At 44.3% G+C, this 16,790-nt stretch overlaps 1 protein-coding gene across 2 annotated transcripts in view; it reads left to right on the top strand.

Annotated features, from left to right (window-relative positions):
• The window catches only part of LRCH1 (leucine rich repeats and calponin homology domain containing 1), a 1,427,405-nt gene that overhangs the window by 1,092,009 nt on the left and 318,606 nt on the right, over positions 1 to 16,790 (top strand). For both annotated transcript variants that reach the window (XM_069640111.1, XM_069640112.1), the window contains exon 15: positions 871 to 943. In XM_069640111.1, the coding sequence (XP_069496212.1) occupies positions 871 to 943 (73 nt within the window). The remainder of the gene's footprint in view (positions 1 to 870; positions 944 to 16,790) is intronic.

Raw genomic sequence — 16,790 nt, 5'->3', positions numbered from 1 at the left:
TTGTAATGCTTCATTGTGATCTGTGCATCTGACCATGACTCTTCCTGTTATGATGCATGGTATCCCGATCACAAGGTCCCAGGAAATGACGTGACACACCACTCAAGCAATTACATGGTATGTGTTGAGCCTCACCGTCGTTAAAGCAAACACGCAATGGAGAAGCCTACAACTTTGGCTTTTAGGCAGACCTATCCCCCTCCTGGGGTATTTTTAACAGTACACCATTTATATATTGCTAATATTACTACTGGTGTTTACATCGCATGTATAAAAGGAAAAAAGGCACACGAGACAAGCTAAGTACTTTACTGCAGGGCTTTTATTCTGAGACGATATATTGCCTCTGTTTTTAATGGCCTAAACGGAACAACAATTTAGATGAGAATTTGCTACAGGTCATGTTAATTATGTGTACATTAATTATGCTGCAAATTAAGTATGCATAGCCTGAGTTCTCCTTTAACGTTTCACTAGCTACAACTTGACAAATTACCTTTCTTTTAGATTTGTATGTTCTAGGGTTTAATGGGTCTTATTATTTATATCACACGCTTGACTTTGTTTTATTTCTTTTAAAATATTCATTTGTTTCGGTGCATGAGTCTGGAATTCCCTTTAGATTGTCCACTGTTTTGTTAGTGCCCTCCCTTTCGTTCCCAGAAAAGAAAGGACATCTTTATTCTTTTCCCGCCGACATGTTTTTCTTTCCATTTCTGGAAAAAGGCACGATGAATATACAAGTGTGCCGACACGCCGTGTCACCACCTCTCTGCCCTTCCAGGCCTGCCTGGCACTCGTGTTGCATTTTCTCCCGCTCCTCTATGAACCTCACGCTCTTGTTTTTCTCTTTCCCCGTGCAACGCGCAGACAGAAGACAGCACGCCGACAACGTCTCCAACTGCCAACAGCACAACTCCCTTTGGACTCAAGCCGAGATCTGGTAAGTGGAGACCGGCGGGGGAGCGATCCTCTGTGGGTCTACTCATTATAAAGGGTGCTGACCAGCCTCCCCGCCATGTGCAGCGTCTCTTTAGCAGAGTAATACACACCCACAGTAATTATTCCTTGCAGCTCATTGTAGTATTCTCAAGCATGTAGTTAGGGAAAGCCACATGGGAGCAGCTGCCTTATATCACAATGACACTATGCCCTCCGCTCTAAACTGCGGGGCTTACAGCAACAGGTGTTGCATGAGGATAAGCAGTCAAGTGACACCCTCCCAGCTGTTGGTAAGAGTCTGAAATATTCCCCCAAAATGTTTTTTTTTGTTTAAAAAAATATAAAGGCTTCTCTCGTCGGTTGTAATTGTAATTCTGTTGTAGTTCAATTATCTGCTTACCTTCTCCTCAGATGTGTGCTTTGGTAATAGACCTGGCGTCTGATCTAGTGTGATGCAATGCTCTGTACATTGGGATATGTGTGATGGCCGGCTATGTGAATCATTTTGCCTTTTAAAAAGAAACACTTAAAATAATCTTTACGTTTTTAGATTTGTTGAAACTTTTTCAGCCTAATTTTCTACTGCTCTAGGTACAAATGAATTTATTTCAGATCTTAAATCACGGTAGTATCTGTAGAAAGGACCGAATAAAAAAAAAAAAAATCAAAAACGAGGAAGAAATGACCAATTTTTTTTGCCTTATTTTTTTCGAAATGTTGATCAATTTTTACTAAAATATAGATGTTGGGTTATGAATTTTGTCTCTCTTTCTAAAAGCTATAATCTGGCTAATAAGTTAGCCAAGCAGAATTTCTTCATACACAAGGTTGAAACTGCTCTCAACCAATCAAAGGAGTGATTTGCTGTTTTATCTTTTTCATCTACGGTGAGTGTTTTGCCTACTGTCACTTCTCAGTCGCACTCTCATGCTTTAGCTGCGGTTTTTCATTCAAAGATTGAAAATATACGTCATCCAATTCAACTGCCAGCCTGGCTGCGGCTTGATTGCTGATAACTGCAATCAGCATTTAGCCCCCGGCTCGGCCACCTTTCCAGTATTCACGGACTAGACCATGCTCACGGCAATTTCTCAATTTGAAATCTGAAGCCCCCTCTGATCCTGTTCCATTATTTGTTCTGAAGGACTGTGTGCCTACATTTATTGCCGTGGTTACGAAGGCTATCTTGCGGCTCCGGATTTATTCCTAGAGAACTTAAGAAGGCCATTGTGGTCCCTTTCTTAAAGAAACTGTCACTGGATGCCTCTGTTCTGTCTAACTTTCATCCCATTTCTTTGCTTCCCTTTTTTATGAAACTTCTTGAGGCGTTAATATCTCCATTTCTTTCTGTTTTTCTTGAATCTTTTTCTGTGCTTGACCCGTTTCAATCTGGTTTCCACCCTGGGAGAGGAACCAAGAGTGTCTTGGTATCGTTAATGGATGACATGGCCAGGTTGGTTGATGGAGGAGGAGTGGAGGAGATTTAGCTCGATCTATTGGCAGCCTTTCTCAGGTCCTGTCCAATTGTGGTTCACCTAGTTTCTTACTGATGGGGGTCAATCAGTATCTTTACCTCCTTTTCTCTCTTCTTCATATTCAGTTTCCTGTGGTGTCCTCCAGGAATCCGCCTTGTCCCCAATGTTGTTTAACATCTACGTTCAGCCTTTGGCTGGTCTCATCCTCTCACATGGCTTCAGGTGTTACTCATACGTGGACGACACTCAGGTTCTGGTACGTTTCGACCTGGACCAGGACAGGGTGTCGTCCTGCCTCTGATATTAGACTCATTAGAAAAGGGAAATGGGGGATACTGTATCTCATCCAAGGGTGCCTCATATCCACTCCCCTCCACCCAGGCGATATTCACCCACAGGGTCAGGATCCGATAGCAACGGTCTTTCCCTGGCCACCTGGGAGGAGGATAGGTTGGGGAAAGAAGTGAGGGCGCCGTCAGATTCCTCACAGTAATGCTTGAACACTGATGTCTTAAAGAAGATTGAACTTCTATTGGTCTCACAGTAGTGATAAGATTGGGTTCTGGCTGTGAGAAAGGCTGTTTTCAATGTCAATTGGGAAAGACTCTTGGCTTGGTCAATGTTTGTTCTTTCTCTTCAAACGCGTATGCAAGGATACAATGTTTAACCACTTGATTTCGTACATGAGTTGTAATTGTTTGTGGGAATAAAAAGTTTGTTCAGTATTCCTTTAGAAATCAAAATAAGCACATGTGCACACTTCGGAATGGGTTTTTTTAAAGGGTAGGGATGCAACAATTTCTTTCGCAGTGTTTGTGTCTCTTCAATTGTGCAGAACAAACACTTATTCATACGGTTTGAGTTTTAAGGGTTTAACAATGTTCTTGGTAATATTAGCTCTTTACGCGAGTGAAAATGTGAATTACTCGTTCACATGCGAGTGTTACTTTTCCATTGTCCCTTTGTTCAAAGACTTCAACAAACACTTCAGCTTGCTTTAACTTATGTGCAAGTGAATATTTGGACTAGATACTGTTGCTGGCAGTGCTTGCGCAAGGAATCGGAACGCCCGGTTTGACTCACCAGCTTCTGTGATCCTTGTTCTGCAGATTGCCCAACTTCTAAGACTTCAGGAACAACTTCTAATGCTTCTGGCTTCTCAGATACCCGCACCCTTCCTCGCCGAAGGTGTCTTTGGTCCAGCCACCTGGTTTTGGAGCCCTTCACGCTCCTGAGACTTGCAACTCACCATAGCTCCTCGCTTCGGTCTCCAACACGGCTCCTGCCCGGCAATCTGGCTCACATGGGGGAAAGACAGCCTCCCTGCACATCTTCTGCTGTGCAGCCTCTGCACTTCGGAGTTTGGGAAACCAAGATCTTCTCAGAACACGCAGGTGAAATCTGCTGCATCCACTTTCTGGTGTCCCTCAGGTTCTCCCACTTCTGCTCGATTTGCCAACACTGTCTCTTCTTCTTTCTGCCTCTGCTACTAGATCACTCACTCCAGCCAAAGTTCCAGCTCCCTCTCATTGCCTGCACCTGAGGGGGCCTTTTATGCCTCCCAGGTTCCTTCAGCTGTGGGTTGTTAGTCTTAATTATCTAAGTACTGCTAAAGCAGGTCTCTTCAGCCCTCCTACCTGTTCAAGTACTCATGGGATTATGGGACATGTAGACCCCAACAACAAAGTTAGCTCTTAACTTCGGCTGTTTTGGCATATAGCCATCAAAAGTGTAGGATTATGGGGATAGTTAAACTGGGTTTCCCAGTCTTCCTGGCCTGTTCCCCGAGCCCCCCACTCCCTCATGTTATCCTCCTGCAGTACAGCACTCCCAGGGTCGGGATCAGGAAGAGTCTGCCTTTCCCTGGTCAGGTTTCTGGGAGGAATAATGCTTGATTCACCACAGTGCTCTCCTGTAGCGTGTTGCCCGATCTCTGCACAGCTTGTGGCAGTACCCAGCTTCTGCACTTCTCCCTCACGTTGTCTGTTAGCTGCCGTGAATTTAAAGTTCCAGGCAGAATGGAGCAACTTCTAAAGACTAGACTACTATCTTTGCTTATAGGTCCCAGTCATCTTTATTGTTCTGCTCCTCTTTCTCGTCTCCATTGCAGTCAAGGTATCTTTAGTATAATGTTGAGGAAGCTGACCATGGATCTCACTGGGAGTAATCCCGACTGCTACCTGCCTCTTCCTTGCGTCAGTTATTAGCATATCACTGCCTGTCTGAGGTTGGGGACTGTATAAAGTAGACCTGGTAAGGGTTGGAGGGAGAGGGTTACAATATGCCATTAAAGCATGAGGAAGAGAAGGAACATCTTTAAAAGGGAAGGGGGTATGTGACTTCCTCCAATGATGCCATGTCATCCTCCTGAGGGTCACCACCCCCCATGTAGTCGTCCCTCAGGGTCAGGATCAGGTAGCGACTGCCGTCCCCAGGCCACATGAGGAAAATCTACCTCTGGCGGAAAAAGCGTAGACATCGTCGGATTCATTGCAGCACTGTGACGAATCAAAGGTATTTGACCCTTCTCCCCAAGGGGGAGATTCCCCCTTTGAGTTTAGGGAGGTGAGTCTAGGGGGCTGGGCAAGTGGAACTTCACTGGCAGAGACTCGCCTTTAGGGGACAAGGACTCCCGTTCCTGTGAGGAACGCCCTAAGCCACACAGCCTAGTAGCATACATGGGACTATATACCTGTTTGGATGAAAGTAATACTGGAACCTACCAGCATGAAAAATGAAATGAGAATATCTCTTTAAGAAGTCATGCATACTTAACTGGGACGAGTGGAAGAAGTTGGAAAAGCAGAGACTATCCTACACCGGAGAAGCTCCCTGACATCAACCCACCTGGAGGAGGCAGACCAGAGAATAGTCGTGGATCCCGCAACTTTCAAAGTACAGCTGAATGCCTGAGAAGACCATGGAGACCCAGCGTATCCAACAATGGGAGAACCATTGTACTGCAGGAAAACAGTCCTGCCGCCCATGATGGCGAGACCACGTCCCTATCGTGGTGGGCAGGGTGCCCAACTAAACACACCGAAACCATCTGAGAAGGTAGCTAGAATCATGAGCAGCTTCCAAGCGGTAAAGTCTGTGTATGGCGTAAGGGAAGTCTGACGAATCTGGGAAATTTGTCCATTCTCCCCAAAGGGGAGCCCCCACGCCGTGAGGCTAGGGAGGAGAGCTTGCTCCGTAACACCCTCCCTAGGGGTTGAGACAAGTGGGACTTCACTGAGAGACACTCTTCCTTTTGGGGACAAGGACTCCCGTTCCTGTACCAACATTTGTACTATTGTCAACAGGAAACTGAATATTCCTTTAACTAGAAATCCCATCATCTGAGACGAGGAGGATGACCTATGGAGGAAAAAAGAAGCCATGAGAAACAGAGAAAGGAATACGAAGTCATGCCGGTGAAGTCCCACTGCTACGTAGCATATGAAAGGGGAGGTGCCGGAAGACGAGAGAGAATCCCATGAGTTATGAATGAGCTTGCACGCCAGCTCTGAGCAGAGGCTGCACGCTGGACACCTGAAACTGGTGAGAGAGCAGAAACCAGACAGATGCGCAGCATCTCACAACATCTAGCAGCAGAGAAGCAAAGTATGATGTGCCATGTCCTAGAAGCTGGGAAAGGAACAAGAGGGGTGGTGTGGCCACAAGAAACTCGTGGTGGACCCGGGGCCTTTAAACTACGCAGATACTGCTCAAGCTAAACTGAACAAACCAGCGACGGGAAGACCGGAGTGCCTTTAAACCCGAAGGCACAGAGGAAGAGACGTGAAGGAAGCAACACAGGCCAACCAGATGAAGCAAAAGAAATGACCAGGAGAGAATGGAGAACCCAGTGACATTATCCCTACCGGCGATGGTAACAGGAAAGACAGGAAACCTTGGAGGGGGAGGACAGAGAACCCTTATTGGAATGCTCATGCTCATCCCAGTACAGATAAAAAGACTAGAATATTAAATGCCAGTGAAGCAACTAAGAATCATACATACTCATCCCAGTAAAGGAGAAGAATATATCAAATTGATGTCTAGAAAAGTGAATGAGAATCATTACTGGAATGCTCATACTTGTCCCAGTTAGAGAGAGGAAAACAATATGTTAATATCCTGAATAGGGAATTAAAATCAATATTGTGATGTTAATACCCACATCAGTCAAGAAAGACTAAGAAAAGAAGAGTGACCCAGAACCAGAGAATATGTCAAAGAGAGACTTAGAAATGTTTGATAACCCTATGAGGGTAAAAGAGAGAAAGTACTATTGATAAAGAAATTCAAAAGGAAAACAAGAAAAGAATGGAAATCCATAACCAATGAGGAGTGTGAGAAACCAGAGAGTCTCACCCGCTACTCCCCAGGGATCTCTCTCTCAGCTGGCTAGGGCCTTGCCCTCACCTTTGGATTCAGACCCTGGGGCTGGCCCAGTGCAGGGGGATCACTTCCGTCACGGGTCTTAGCGGAGTGGGGGTGAGGCAGCTGATGGTGAGACACGGTATTCCCCCTATTTTGTTTATCTAACTCATCCTATGTTCTAGGATGCTGAGGTCCCAACTCCCCTCCACCCCCGTTTTACACAAACACTGGGCCGAGGAAGAGGGTGACTGAGAGTAACAAAATTAACTTTCACACATTGTACCGCTAATCGGGTCAGGCAACATCAGGCACTTCATTCTAAGTTCATACACCTGATACCAATTAGCTCTCCTCACACGAATAAAAGGCAGAACCCAAAGTTGCACTCGGAGCAAGGCAGAACACAAGTACAAGCAGGGCTTCTGGGACAAAGGCAAACCTACTCTAGCAGGGACGACAGCAGTGGTTCCAAAACCCCAAGAGTTCCTTACTGGAGGTTATTGCCTCCGACAGGCCCAAGACACACGTGAAGGAGGCCAGATCACACGAGTGAAGACTGCAATGTGTTTCGAGGACACCAGCGACCCTCTCGAGTAAATGGCAGAGTTGGAGAGGCGAGGCCAAGCCTCTGGTACCAACCTTGACTCGCGAATTGGGAAACGTAAAACCAAGAAAAGACGCACACAGCCGGTGAGTTGGCAAGCAACCTGAAAGACTGTTGTGTGTTAAAGATTGAAGTAGCAACATTATATTGCACGTGAAGGCTCCACATGTGTGAATGAAACGTGAGGAAAGGTAGTCCTGTGAATTAACTTTGAAGTAAAAGACAGCTGCGAAAATAATAACGAAGTGGTCCGTTGAAAGGAAGTAGCCCACTCGAAAGTCTCTTTGAAAAGTAAATAGTTTGAAGCGATAGTGTATGAACAGAAAAAGTTAAATACAAGAAATTTAACTCCTAGAGAAGGGGAAAGTGAACTGTAAACTTTGTGTCAGTGCTCTGTAAAGAAAGCCGGTGTGCAGTCAAAATATCGAGTAAAAAAAATGTCGAAAGACAAAAAAGTTGAAGAAAAAAGTCGAAAAAAAAGTCAAATCATTAATTTTTTTATTTATATTTATTTTTTGGCTCTCGTATGTAAAAAAAAGTTTTTTAAAAAAAAGGGGGGGGGGACGTTAGGGAGGGAACCCCCCCCAATTCGAATAAAAAACGTTATAAAAAAATATTACTTTGCTTTGACTATGAACCAAGAAAGCCACACACATTCAAAAGTCTTCGACATCCGAAAGTGGTCAGAGACCAACAGAGGGGAAACCCGAAGTGTAATAAGCTTGGGGAAGGGAGCAACCCCCTTGAAAGTTTGTGTTGAACTTTATCATGAGCGGTCTGAGCTCAGCAGAGGGGGACCTACGAAAACAGTGTGGTGAGAGGTCTGAGCCAGACAGAGGGGGAACTTTGAACTTTTTTGTTGAAACATTATTTTGGAAGTCAAGAAAGGGACTTAAACATGGAAGGCCAGACGGTCCTCGATCCACATTTTGGAACTGTTTCTGTTGGAAGCGTGTGTCATTCTGCCTACAGGGACAGCCTTACTCCGTGAGGTCTAACATGGGGAGGAGTGCTGGTTCAAGCACATTTATTCATTTGAACACTGAATTTTCCTCTTGCATACATTTCTCCTTCTTGCGTTTTTCGATCCAGAGATGGGGCTGGCATTAGGTTTTGTTAGCCTAGGCTATTTTGATTTGACGACTCCACTAGGACTGTTATTTATTATTTGATGGTCAAGACTACTCCCATCTTAATTATAGGGCAGAATAGCAGTTTCTCCAACAATTTCAATAAATGGTTTACAAATTGTACCCATTGTGACAGTGTCATACCTTTTTGATACCATGCCTCCACTACAAGAGAAAGAAGAAAGCCCAAAAAAATACTAAACAAATTGTGTGAATTGATAAATGCAGTCACCAGAGATGATTTGAAGATAACCTATTGAATTGAAGTTTGCCTGAAGCAAATGCACCAGGATTAAGGAGTCCTTGTTCTGTCCCTAGTTGTTCAGTTAGTGGTAGGGTCAGATAGGGTTAGTTTGATGACTGATGAGCACCTTAGTTTTGTTAGTTGGGGACGCCTCATAGTATAGGGAAAAATAGACCTTTATTCTTGTCTTTAATGAGCAAAACTGTGAAATGAATCATCAGTGTCCGTCTCCTTCTGGCCCATTTCAGGGCGGATACCCAATTACCTCAACCCAAAACGGGTCTACCACCTGAGGAACAAGTGCACGTTTTGTACGTACAGCAAGTTTATTGTACAATCGTCCAGGGAGCAGTTAGATGACGATGTGGAGTCAAACTAATCCAAGTCTCATTGAAACACATAGGATGACACATTATATACAATTTTGCAACAGTTAAAACACTCCCATATATTTTATTACAGTCCACCCCCACATGTGATTGGGCAAAACCTCTTCAAAGAAATCCCATCTTTCTCCAATTCCTACATTCTCATTGGTAGTCATTATCTCTTAACTACCATCTTCTTTTCACGTGTAAAACACACCTCCTTTTAGGATTTGTCTGTGGTAAGTCATGACATCATCAACCAGTTAAACATTTGTGTGCAGACATAATTAATTGCTAGTAATAACTGGCCTGAGCCCTTTTTTACGCTTACCTCCTTATAAAACATTTCAAGCGATGTGAAGAAAGCTGGGTAAACAAGTTCTCTTTGAACTAGCGATAACTATCTCACCCCCCAGTGCCCCGTCTCCATTGGAATATTCTAGTTTAAATAACTGCAGTTTCATCGCACATGGCACATCTTGAGAATACAATTGAAACTCCTGGGTTTCAATAACTTTAGCCTCAAGCATTGATTCATCCCCGTTTTACTGCTGGTCAAAAACAAATAGCCAAAACCCTCTGTCAGGCTTGCATGCATTAAGGAGATTACATCAGCTTTCTGTCATACTCATCAGACAATAAAAAACATGGCCAGCTCCTTCAGCTGAGTTGACCCTTGCTAAGGTCATAGTTACTTTTTCACCCATCCTCTGGCCTTTGAAATCCAGCAGAACCAGTTGCTCAAAGTCAAACCCAGAGTGCCGTGTTTTAATCTGTTTATAAAAGAGCCCACTACATGTAGATTCATAAATCCCCTTTATATGTTTTCTGAACGCATACATGTTTAATCAATACTATCTTCCCTTTACAGTGGATTCTTCAGTACACACCCCCTTTCTCGCATGTGCATTATAAAAAATCCTCATTGCCTGCTTCTGGGCACTCCTAGCAAATTATGTCTAAACCGCGTTTATATTTCATTTGGTGGTTTTAGCATTTGTCCTTCTACGCGCGTGCAAAGCTAATATGTGTCACTTTAACAAAAAAGTAACACTAAGTAACATATCCCATTTACATTTAACTATACTGGATACATATGAAATTGCAACCTATGTAATTGGAACTGTATTAAGCTGAGAAGGAGAGAATTGAACAATCCTGGATGGGATGTCTATGAAGGTTCCAAACCAGAACCGAATAACAAAGGCAAAACACTGTATGAGCAACAAGCTGCAAGGATAAGAAACTGTGACATAATGTCTAGTAACAGCAGAGGACAGAAAAGTTTGTCAAGTACAGAAAGTGGCAATAAAGGGAGGATCCATAAGAAGGGAAATATCAACTAGGCAGAAACCACAACCAAGCCAAGAAACCCCTGGATCTAAAACCTCCAATCAACAATTGAGAAAGTATCACGAGGAAGGTTTCCCTAAATACTTTGTTAAAGAGAATATCAAATCCAAGAATGTTGTAGAGGAATTACAAGAGTTAACTCAAGAAATAAAGAGACTATTACTGAAGATTCTGCTAGATAAATAACCAGAATAAAGACATTGATATAAAGAAGCCATTGAAAAAGACTGGTATATCAGGAGAATTAAGCCCATCTCCTGGAACTGTTTAAGTTTAGTTTCTTGGTGGTAGAGTTAGGGTAGAACTAGATTCGGACAGAGAACCTTTCTTTCTTTGGGACTTCCTGACGACAGGTGAACACCTTTTTGTTCCTTTAGCTAGGTAGGGAACTCACTTTGGAATAGGGAAAGCTAGGCCATTCTCTTATAATTGAAATAAAAGAAATTTGGGAATGTCCTCCAAGAGTCGGACTCCTTCTTCCGACCCATCACAGCATACAATAATGCAGATTTATCATTCATAGTCCATGCTTTAATTGGGTATTAACAATCAAAAGGAATTGGCAATGTATTGATTGTGTCATTGAGCTTTGAAAGCAAAGAATTCCTAGAGATAAACTCTTAACTTCTCTTCCCATGTGACAGTGGAGAAACTATTGGAGAACCAAGAAACTAATTCCTCAACTCAGTAGGCCAGTTTTAGATTTGATTGTAATGCCTTTGGAGAACACTGATTGGACACTAACAGAAAAAGATGCTTAAAAATGCTTCACTTAATAATATTGCTAGATTGTCATACTCCAGAAAATATCAAAGTACCTACAACCTACCCAAAACATTGAAGATATTCCCTGAAAGCAATATGTAAACTGAAGTTGAGAAGAAATGTACTCATTGCACCGAGGTGGTTTTACTGAGTTGCCCAACTAAGGGGTCTGCAGGGGAAAAAAACAACTGTGCTGAGGAATCTATCTACATATTGCCCATCAAATTATTAAAGACTCGTTTGATTGTTAAGTGCTAACAATTTTGAGCTAGAGATGACAACTCAATTGGGTTACTCAAAAATCTATATGCTAGAGGCTGCTTTGCGAAATGGGCTTGTATAAGGAAGACATGGTATCACAAGTATGATGCTGACCCAAGAGATAACATTTGAAAACCTTTATTAGATTTGTGGGGTTTGTAAAAACTCCTACTTTGTCCTATTGCAATGATGGGAGTAGTCTCTACCATCAAATAATAAAGAAAACGCAGTCCTAGTCAGTCTCTGTCAAATCAAAATGGCCTATACTAACAAAACCTAATGTCTGCCCTATCGCTTATCCAAAAAGTGTGTAAAGGGGAATATGTATGCAAAGACAAGTCTGTGTTCTAACCCAAAGAATCAAGATGGCTGAGTTAGCTCTCCTTCCCACGTTGGACGGCGCAGAATAAGGCAGCCCCCCAGAGGCAGGATGACACGTTTTAGCTCAGGTTATCAAGAAACAGTTCAAAACGTGGGTCGAGGCCCGCTTGGCCTCCACATTAAAGACACTGGTTTTCTAGTTCACTAAAGTTCTTTCACAGTTCAATAAAAAGTTTACATAGGTCTCCCTCTGTCGGGCTCCGACTTCGTAAAGCAGAAAGTTCACATAGGTCTCCCTGTTTGGCTCGGACCTCTCAATAAGTCATAGTTCAACAAAAAGTACACATAGTTTTCCTTCTGAAAGACTCAGACCTTTCAAAGCAAAAAGTACCTGATTCAACGTAGATCTGTCAGCCAGGCTCGGAACTCGCAATCACAGCACTTGCAGGGGTTGCCCTCCCCAAGCTCTATTCACATTCGTTAGGGGTTCCTTCCCCTATCTTATTTCACATCCCAGGTCCCCCTCAATCGGGCTCAGACTTTCAAATGTGCAAGGTTTTTATTATGGACCTCCGCAGGACCACTTCGACTTTCACTTCCACTCTCCTTTTGTGTTTTGTTCCAGTGTCTATTGATCTTGGGGTAGTTCTGTACCATAAGCAGAAATTTCGAAGAAATCTTCCTCTTCAAGCATTCACCTTTTCACTTCCCCTTTTGCCGAGGTTAATCTTGACCATTATGCATGAGTTCATTCACTTTGCTGCTTCAATTTAGGAGTCCAATTTAATACCACAGGCTTGGCCTAGCCTCCCAAACTCTGTCGTTCACCTGGGAGGGTCGCTGGCATCCTTGAAACACAGTGCAGTGTTCTTGTCTGGGATTTGGCTCTCTCCTGGATTTTTGAAGGCAACAACCTGCTGCAGAGAACTTCAGGGTTTCCCAACCCTTCGCTCTGGTCCCTCGATTGGTCATTCTGCTCCAGTGGGTTCGGCTTTTCCCCAGAAGTTGTGCTTCTTCTCGTGTTCCACTCTGCTCCAATTTTCATGTGTCTCCCTCAGTGAGGCTCAGAACCCTCCTTTAGCTTCTCACATGTGTCTCCTTCACTCGGTCTCAGACCCCTCCTTTAGCTTCTCACATGGGTCTCCCTCAGTCAGACTTGACCCCTCCTTTAGCTTCTCACACAGGTCTCTCAGTCGACTCGAACCTTCCCGCTATGCATCAGTCTCTATTTTGCGCCCACTTTGCCAGCTCCCAAACACCGCATTCTGCAGGTTCTGGGAGTTGTGGGGTTTCCAATGGTGCTTTTCTGGGGTCCGGGTATTTCCACCTGCCCCTCAGAGGCCTGTGTTTTAATGTTACACCCAGGGGATGAGCCTTGACTTGGGTCCTGTCAGATAGCTCCAGCTGCCCCTGGTCTGGGTGCCTGGAAGCACAGCTCTCTTGCCACACTACAGCCTCTCCTATAGTCAGTGGCCCAGTGACTTGGCAGCCTGTCCTCCTTCTCAGGATTCCAGGGTCTCTGCAGCTTCACCTTGGCTCCTCTGGATAACAAGCTCCTCTCAGCCTCCCCAGATCGCTCAAAGTGTGCCTGTGGGCTCTGCCTTTTATACCGACGGAGAGGCTTAACAGGTTTCAGGTGGGAAAATGATTGTGGCGGGAGGCCTGACCTTGCCTGGCCTCATTATCGAGACATGGGGTTACCTCCCGATACATTTGGGAACACCCTGGGTGCCGTTTTATGCACCATGAGTGACACAATGGTAACATGTAATGTACAGGCCCTGAATAGCTTTGTAAAAAGATGCAGGGTCAAACAATATATTGTGAAAAAGAAATGATCTTTTATAATGCACCAGGATACACACTTAACACTCCTAAGACAAACTAAACTCCTGGGTAGATGAAGAACAGGGTTTTAGATTCACATATTCCACATATACGACAGGGGTATTAATCTGGATACCACACACAACTCGGAGTGGAGAATGACTATGCTCCTATGGAGGGAAGGCTGGTAATAGTCACGGGGCATCTAAGCACACACATCTGTCTAATCAATGTGTATGCCCCAAATGTCAACAATTGAGCCTTTTTCACACATACGGTGAAAAAGTTTGACTTGGACAGTGGGACGACGTGGGTATTGTGAATATTCACAGGATCTTGTTACTTCTCCCCAAGGCCCTTCTCTGAGGCTAGGGAGGTGAGCCTGCTATGCAACATTCCCCCTAGGGGTGGCAGTAAGTGGGACCTCACACAGAGAGACTCCTCTCTTGAGGACAAGGACTCCCATTCTGTGAAGGAACTCTCTAACCCTATTGTCCCGGACCCTGAGACCCAACCTGAACAAACTACTGTTTGCTATTGTAATATCTCTTCCTTTACTCCACTAAGACCTAAAACCACTGGGAAGAGGAAGTGTAAAAGAAACTTGAAGAGTGGCAAAAGGTTGGAGCTCAACAGTACTGGGAAGAAGAGTGAAGCAGTAATAACCACTCCTTCAATAAAGTTTGACAGTACTGGGAAGAGTTGGCCCCAAAGCGGCATTAACAAATACATGTTGGACAGAAAAGAGAGACTATGATCCTCTGCTGGGGAGGACCCAACAACATGAGATAAAAATAGAGGAAGGTCTTGCCAGGCGAGGAAGCTGGCGTAGAGCCAGCACAGCCCAGGAATCTCAAACCTGGGGAAGAGCAGACCGTGGAAAGAAGCTGGTCCTCGGTCAAGAGGATGGTCTGCAGAGGTCAGAGAAGCACTCTGAGTTGGCGTGGAACTGACCTTTTAGGATATTTGGAGGAAAAAGGTGGTGTCATGATCTCAAGGAGGTGGACTGTGTGGTCCCTAAACTGTGCCGGGACGGCCGCATCAAAGGGCTCCATGGAGCCGCTCAGGAAGCTGAAGAAAGGCACTTGGAGAACATGTGCAGAAGATGGGCCAACCTGAAACCCCGGGAAGAACCAGTGATGTACCCTGGCCACAATCAACATAACTGGAGCAGCGGCAGACCCGGGTGGGGACTGGGGAAGTGTGAAACCAATGGGAGAAATGAAGAATCACTCTGGAGAAATGTGCCTTGCAACAGTGATTGTGAATCAAGTAAGACAAGTGAAGAGTCTTACAGGAGTAATCTCCTTCACAGAGATTGGGAAAATAGTAAGATCAATGACAGCAATTATGACATTCAGGCAAGAGGTCAAGAAGACCTCAGGAGCTTTCTCCCTCGTCTCAGTAGTTGGGAAAACTACAAAAAAAGCCAAGGAGACATTGTGGGACATCTCCCTCAGTATATTAGTTGGAAAAGCAGCATTGTAAACCAAGGCCTAAGAGACAGAAGAGAGACACTGTTTGCATCACAGTTGAGGAAAGAGCATGACCTGAGAAAGAGACACTTATTCAGAAGAGTCACCGGACTTGGAAAAGCCCCATTGAGGAACTGCAGGGGCCAATCCACTATCTTACAAGAGACTATAAGAACATTTTTCACTAACGCTGAGTAACCCTGGCCAGGAGAAGGGAGTCCTTCTCCTAGGTCCTTTTCTGGTTTGCTGAATCCTTTTGGTTAGTGGTAGGGTCAGAGTATGATAGTTATTTTACAGAGGAACACATTTTTGCTTTGGTCAGCCACCTTCGCGACGAGCACCCTAGTTAGACTTTTGGTTAGGTAGGGCAAAACCTCTAGCTATAGGGATAGGTTGGTATACATTTTCTTATTCTGTGAATAAAACTTTGCTAAAATTCCACCTTTGTGTCTGCCTCCTCCTTCTGACTTACCACAGTATGGAGAGGTGATATTAATTTCACTCTGGACCCCTCCAAAGACAGATCACTGCTAACACATGGGCAACCCGCCCCTGCTACGGTAAGGAACGCATGGTATCAACATAATACAGACACAAGTGACCACAGTTCAAGGGTGTTTATTGAACTTTCACAAGGTTGTGATAAACCCCCATCTAAACCCAGATCTACAGATGGGAGAAAGCTACGACCATCAAATAATAACAACACAGTCCTAGTGGAGTCTTGTGAAAGTAAAAGAGCCTATACTAAACAATCTATTGCCAATCCTTACTGCTAATTTACAAATAGTGTGGGGTAGTGTTCATGAAAAAGAAATAAGTGTTCACAAAAATTATATGTCGGGATGTTCAGGGCGTTGTCCTCCCTTCCCCACGTTTTCAGCACTGGGCGAGGCGGTTCACTTGAGCAAAGCACACACTCTGGCTTCTTCGACACAAGGAAACAGTTCTATTTCCAGCATCAGGGCCTTCTGTGCCCAGTTCTCTTTCCACATCAAAGTCTCTTGATTGAGAGGGCCTGATGTACAAAAGAAATAAGATACACAGTTCTTTTCTTACATGTATTCAACTCGGGTGCTTCACCCTGGATCCCCCTCATATCCCTGTTATTTTATGATCGATACTGCGGATCCCCCTCTTCCGGGTTCAGATCCTATGTTTTACAAAGTTCAAAGAATATTTGTTTTCTTGGGTGACTCACGGTTCACCCCGGATACCCCTTCGCTGGGCTCCGATCCTTTCCCCTTTTCCAATTAGTCTGCCTCAGCCGGGCTCGGACCAATTGTAGTTCACCTTGGTTCATCGAAGACTTGCAAATGTGCACAGGATTTAGCTTGACCTGTTGCAGGACTACTTCGATACAAACTTCTATTTTACAATACAGTTGCCATTCAGTTGGATAACTGAGACCTTCCAATGAGCACCCACGTGGCGCCAGACCACTCGGAATACGATATTTTACTTGGCCTCCCAAAGTTCATTCACTCCTTTGGTTTCCAATTATATTTGCGTCGGTCATCACATGCGTTTCACACACTGTTCTCTTTGGATTCCTTCATACAATGTTGCTGCTTGCAACCTTGGTTCAAACACAAGCTAATTTGGTATCCATATATCCGACTCACCAGCTGTGTTGTCTTTACTGGCGCTGCTTTGT

Source organism: Ambystoma mexicanum, chromosome 7q (genome assembly GCF_040938575.1).
Source record: "Ambystoma mexicanum isolate Mex_15411 chromosome 7q, UKY_AmexF1_1, whole genome shotgun sequence".
NCBI classification, from domain to species: Eukaryota; Metazoa; Chordata; class Amphibia; order Caudata; family Ambystomatidae; genus Ambystoma; species Ambystoma mexicanum.
This window is presented reverse-complemented; position numbering and strand designations above follow the sequence as displayed.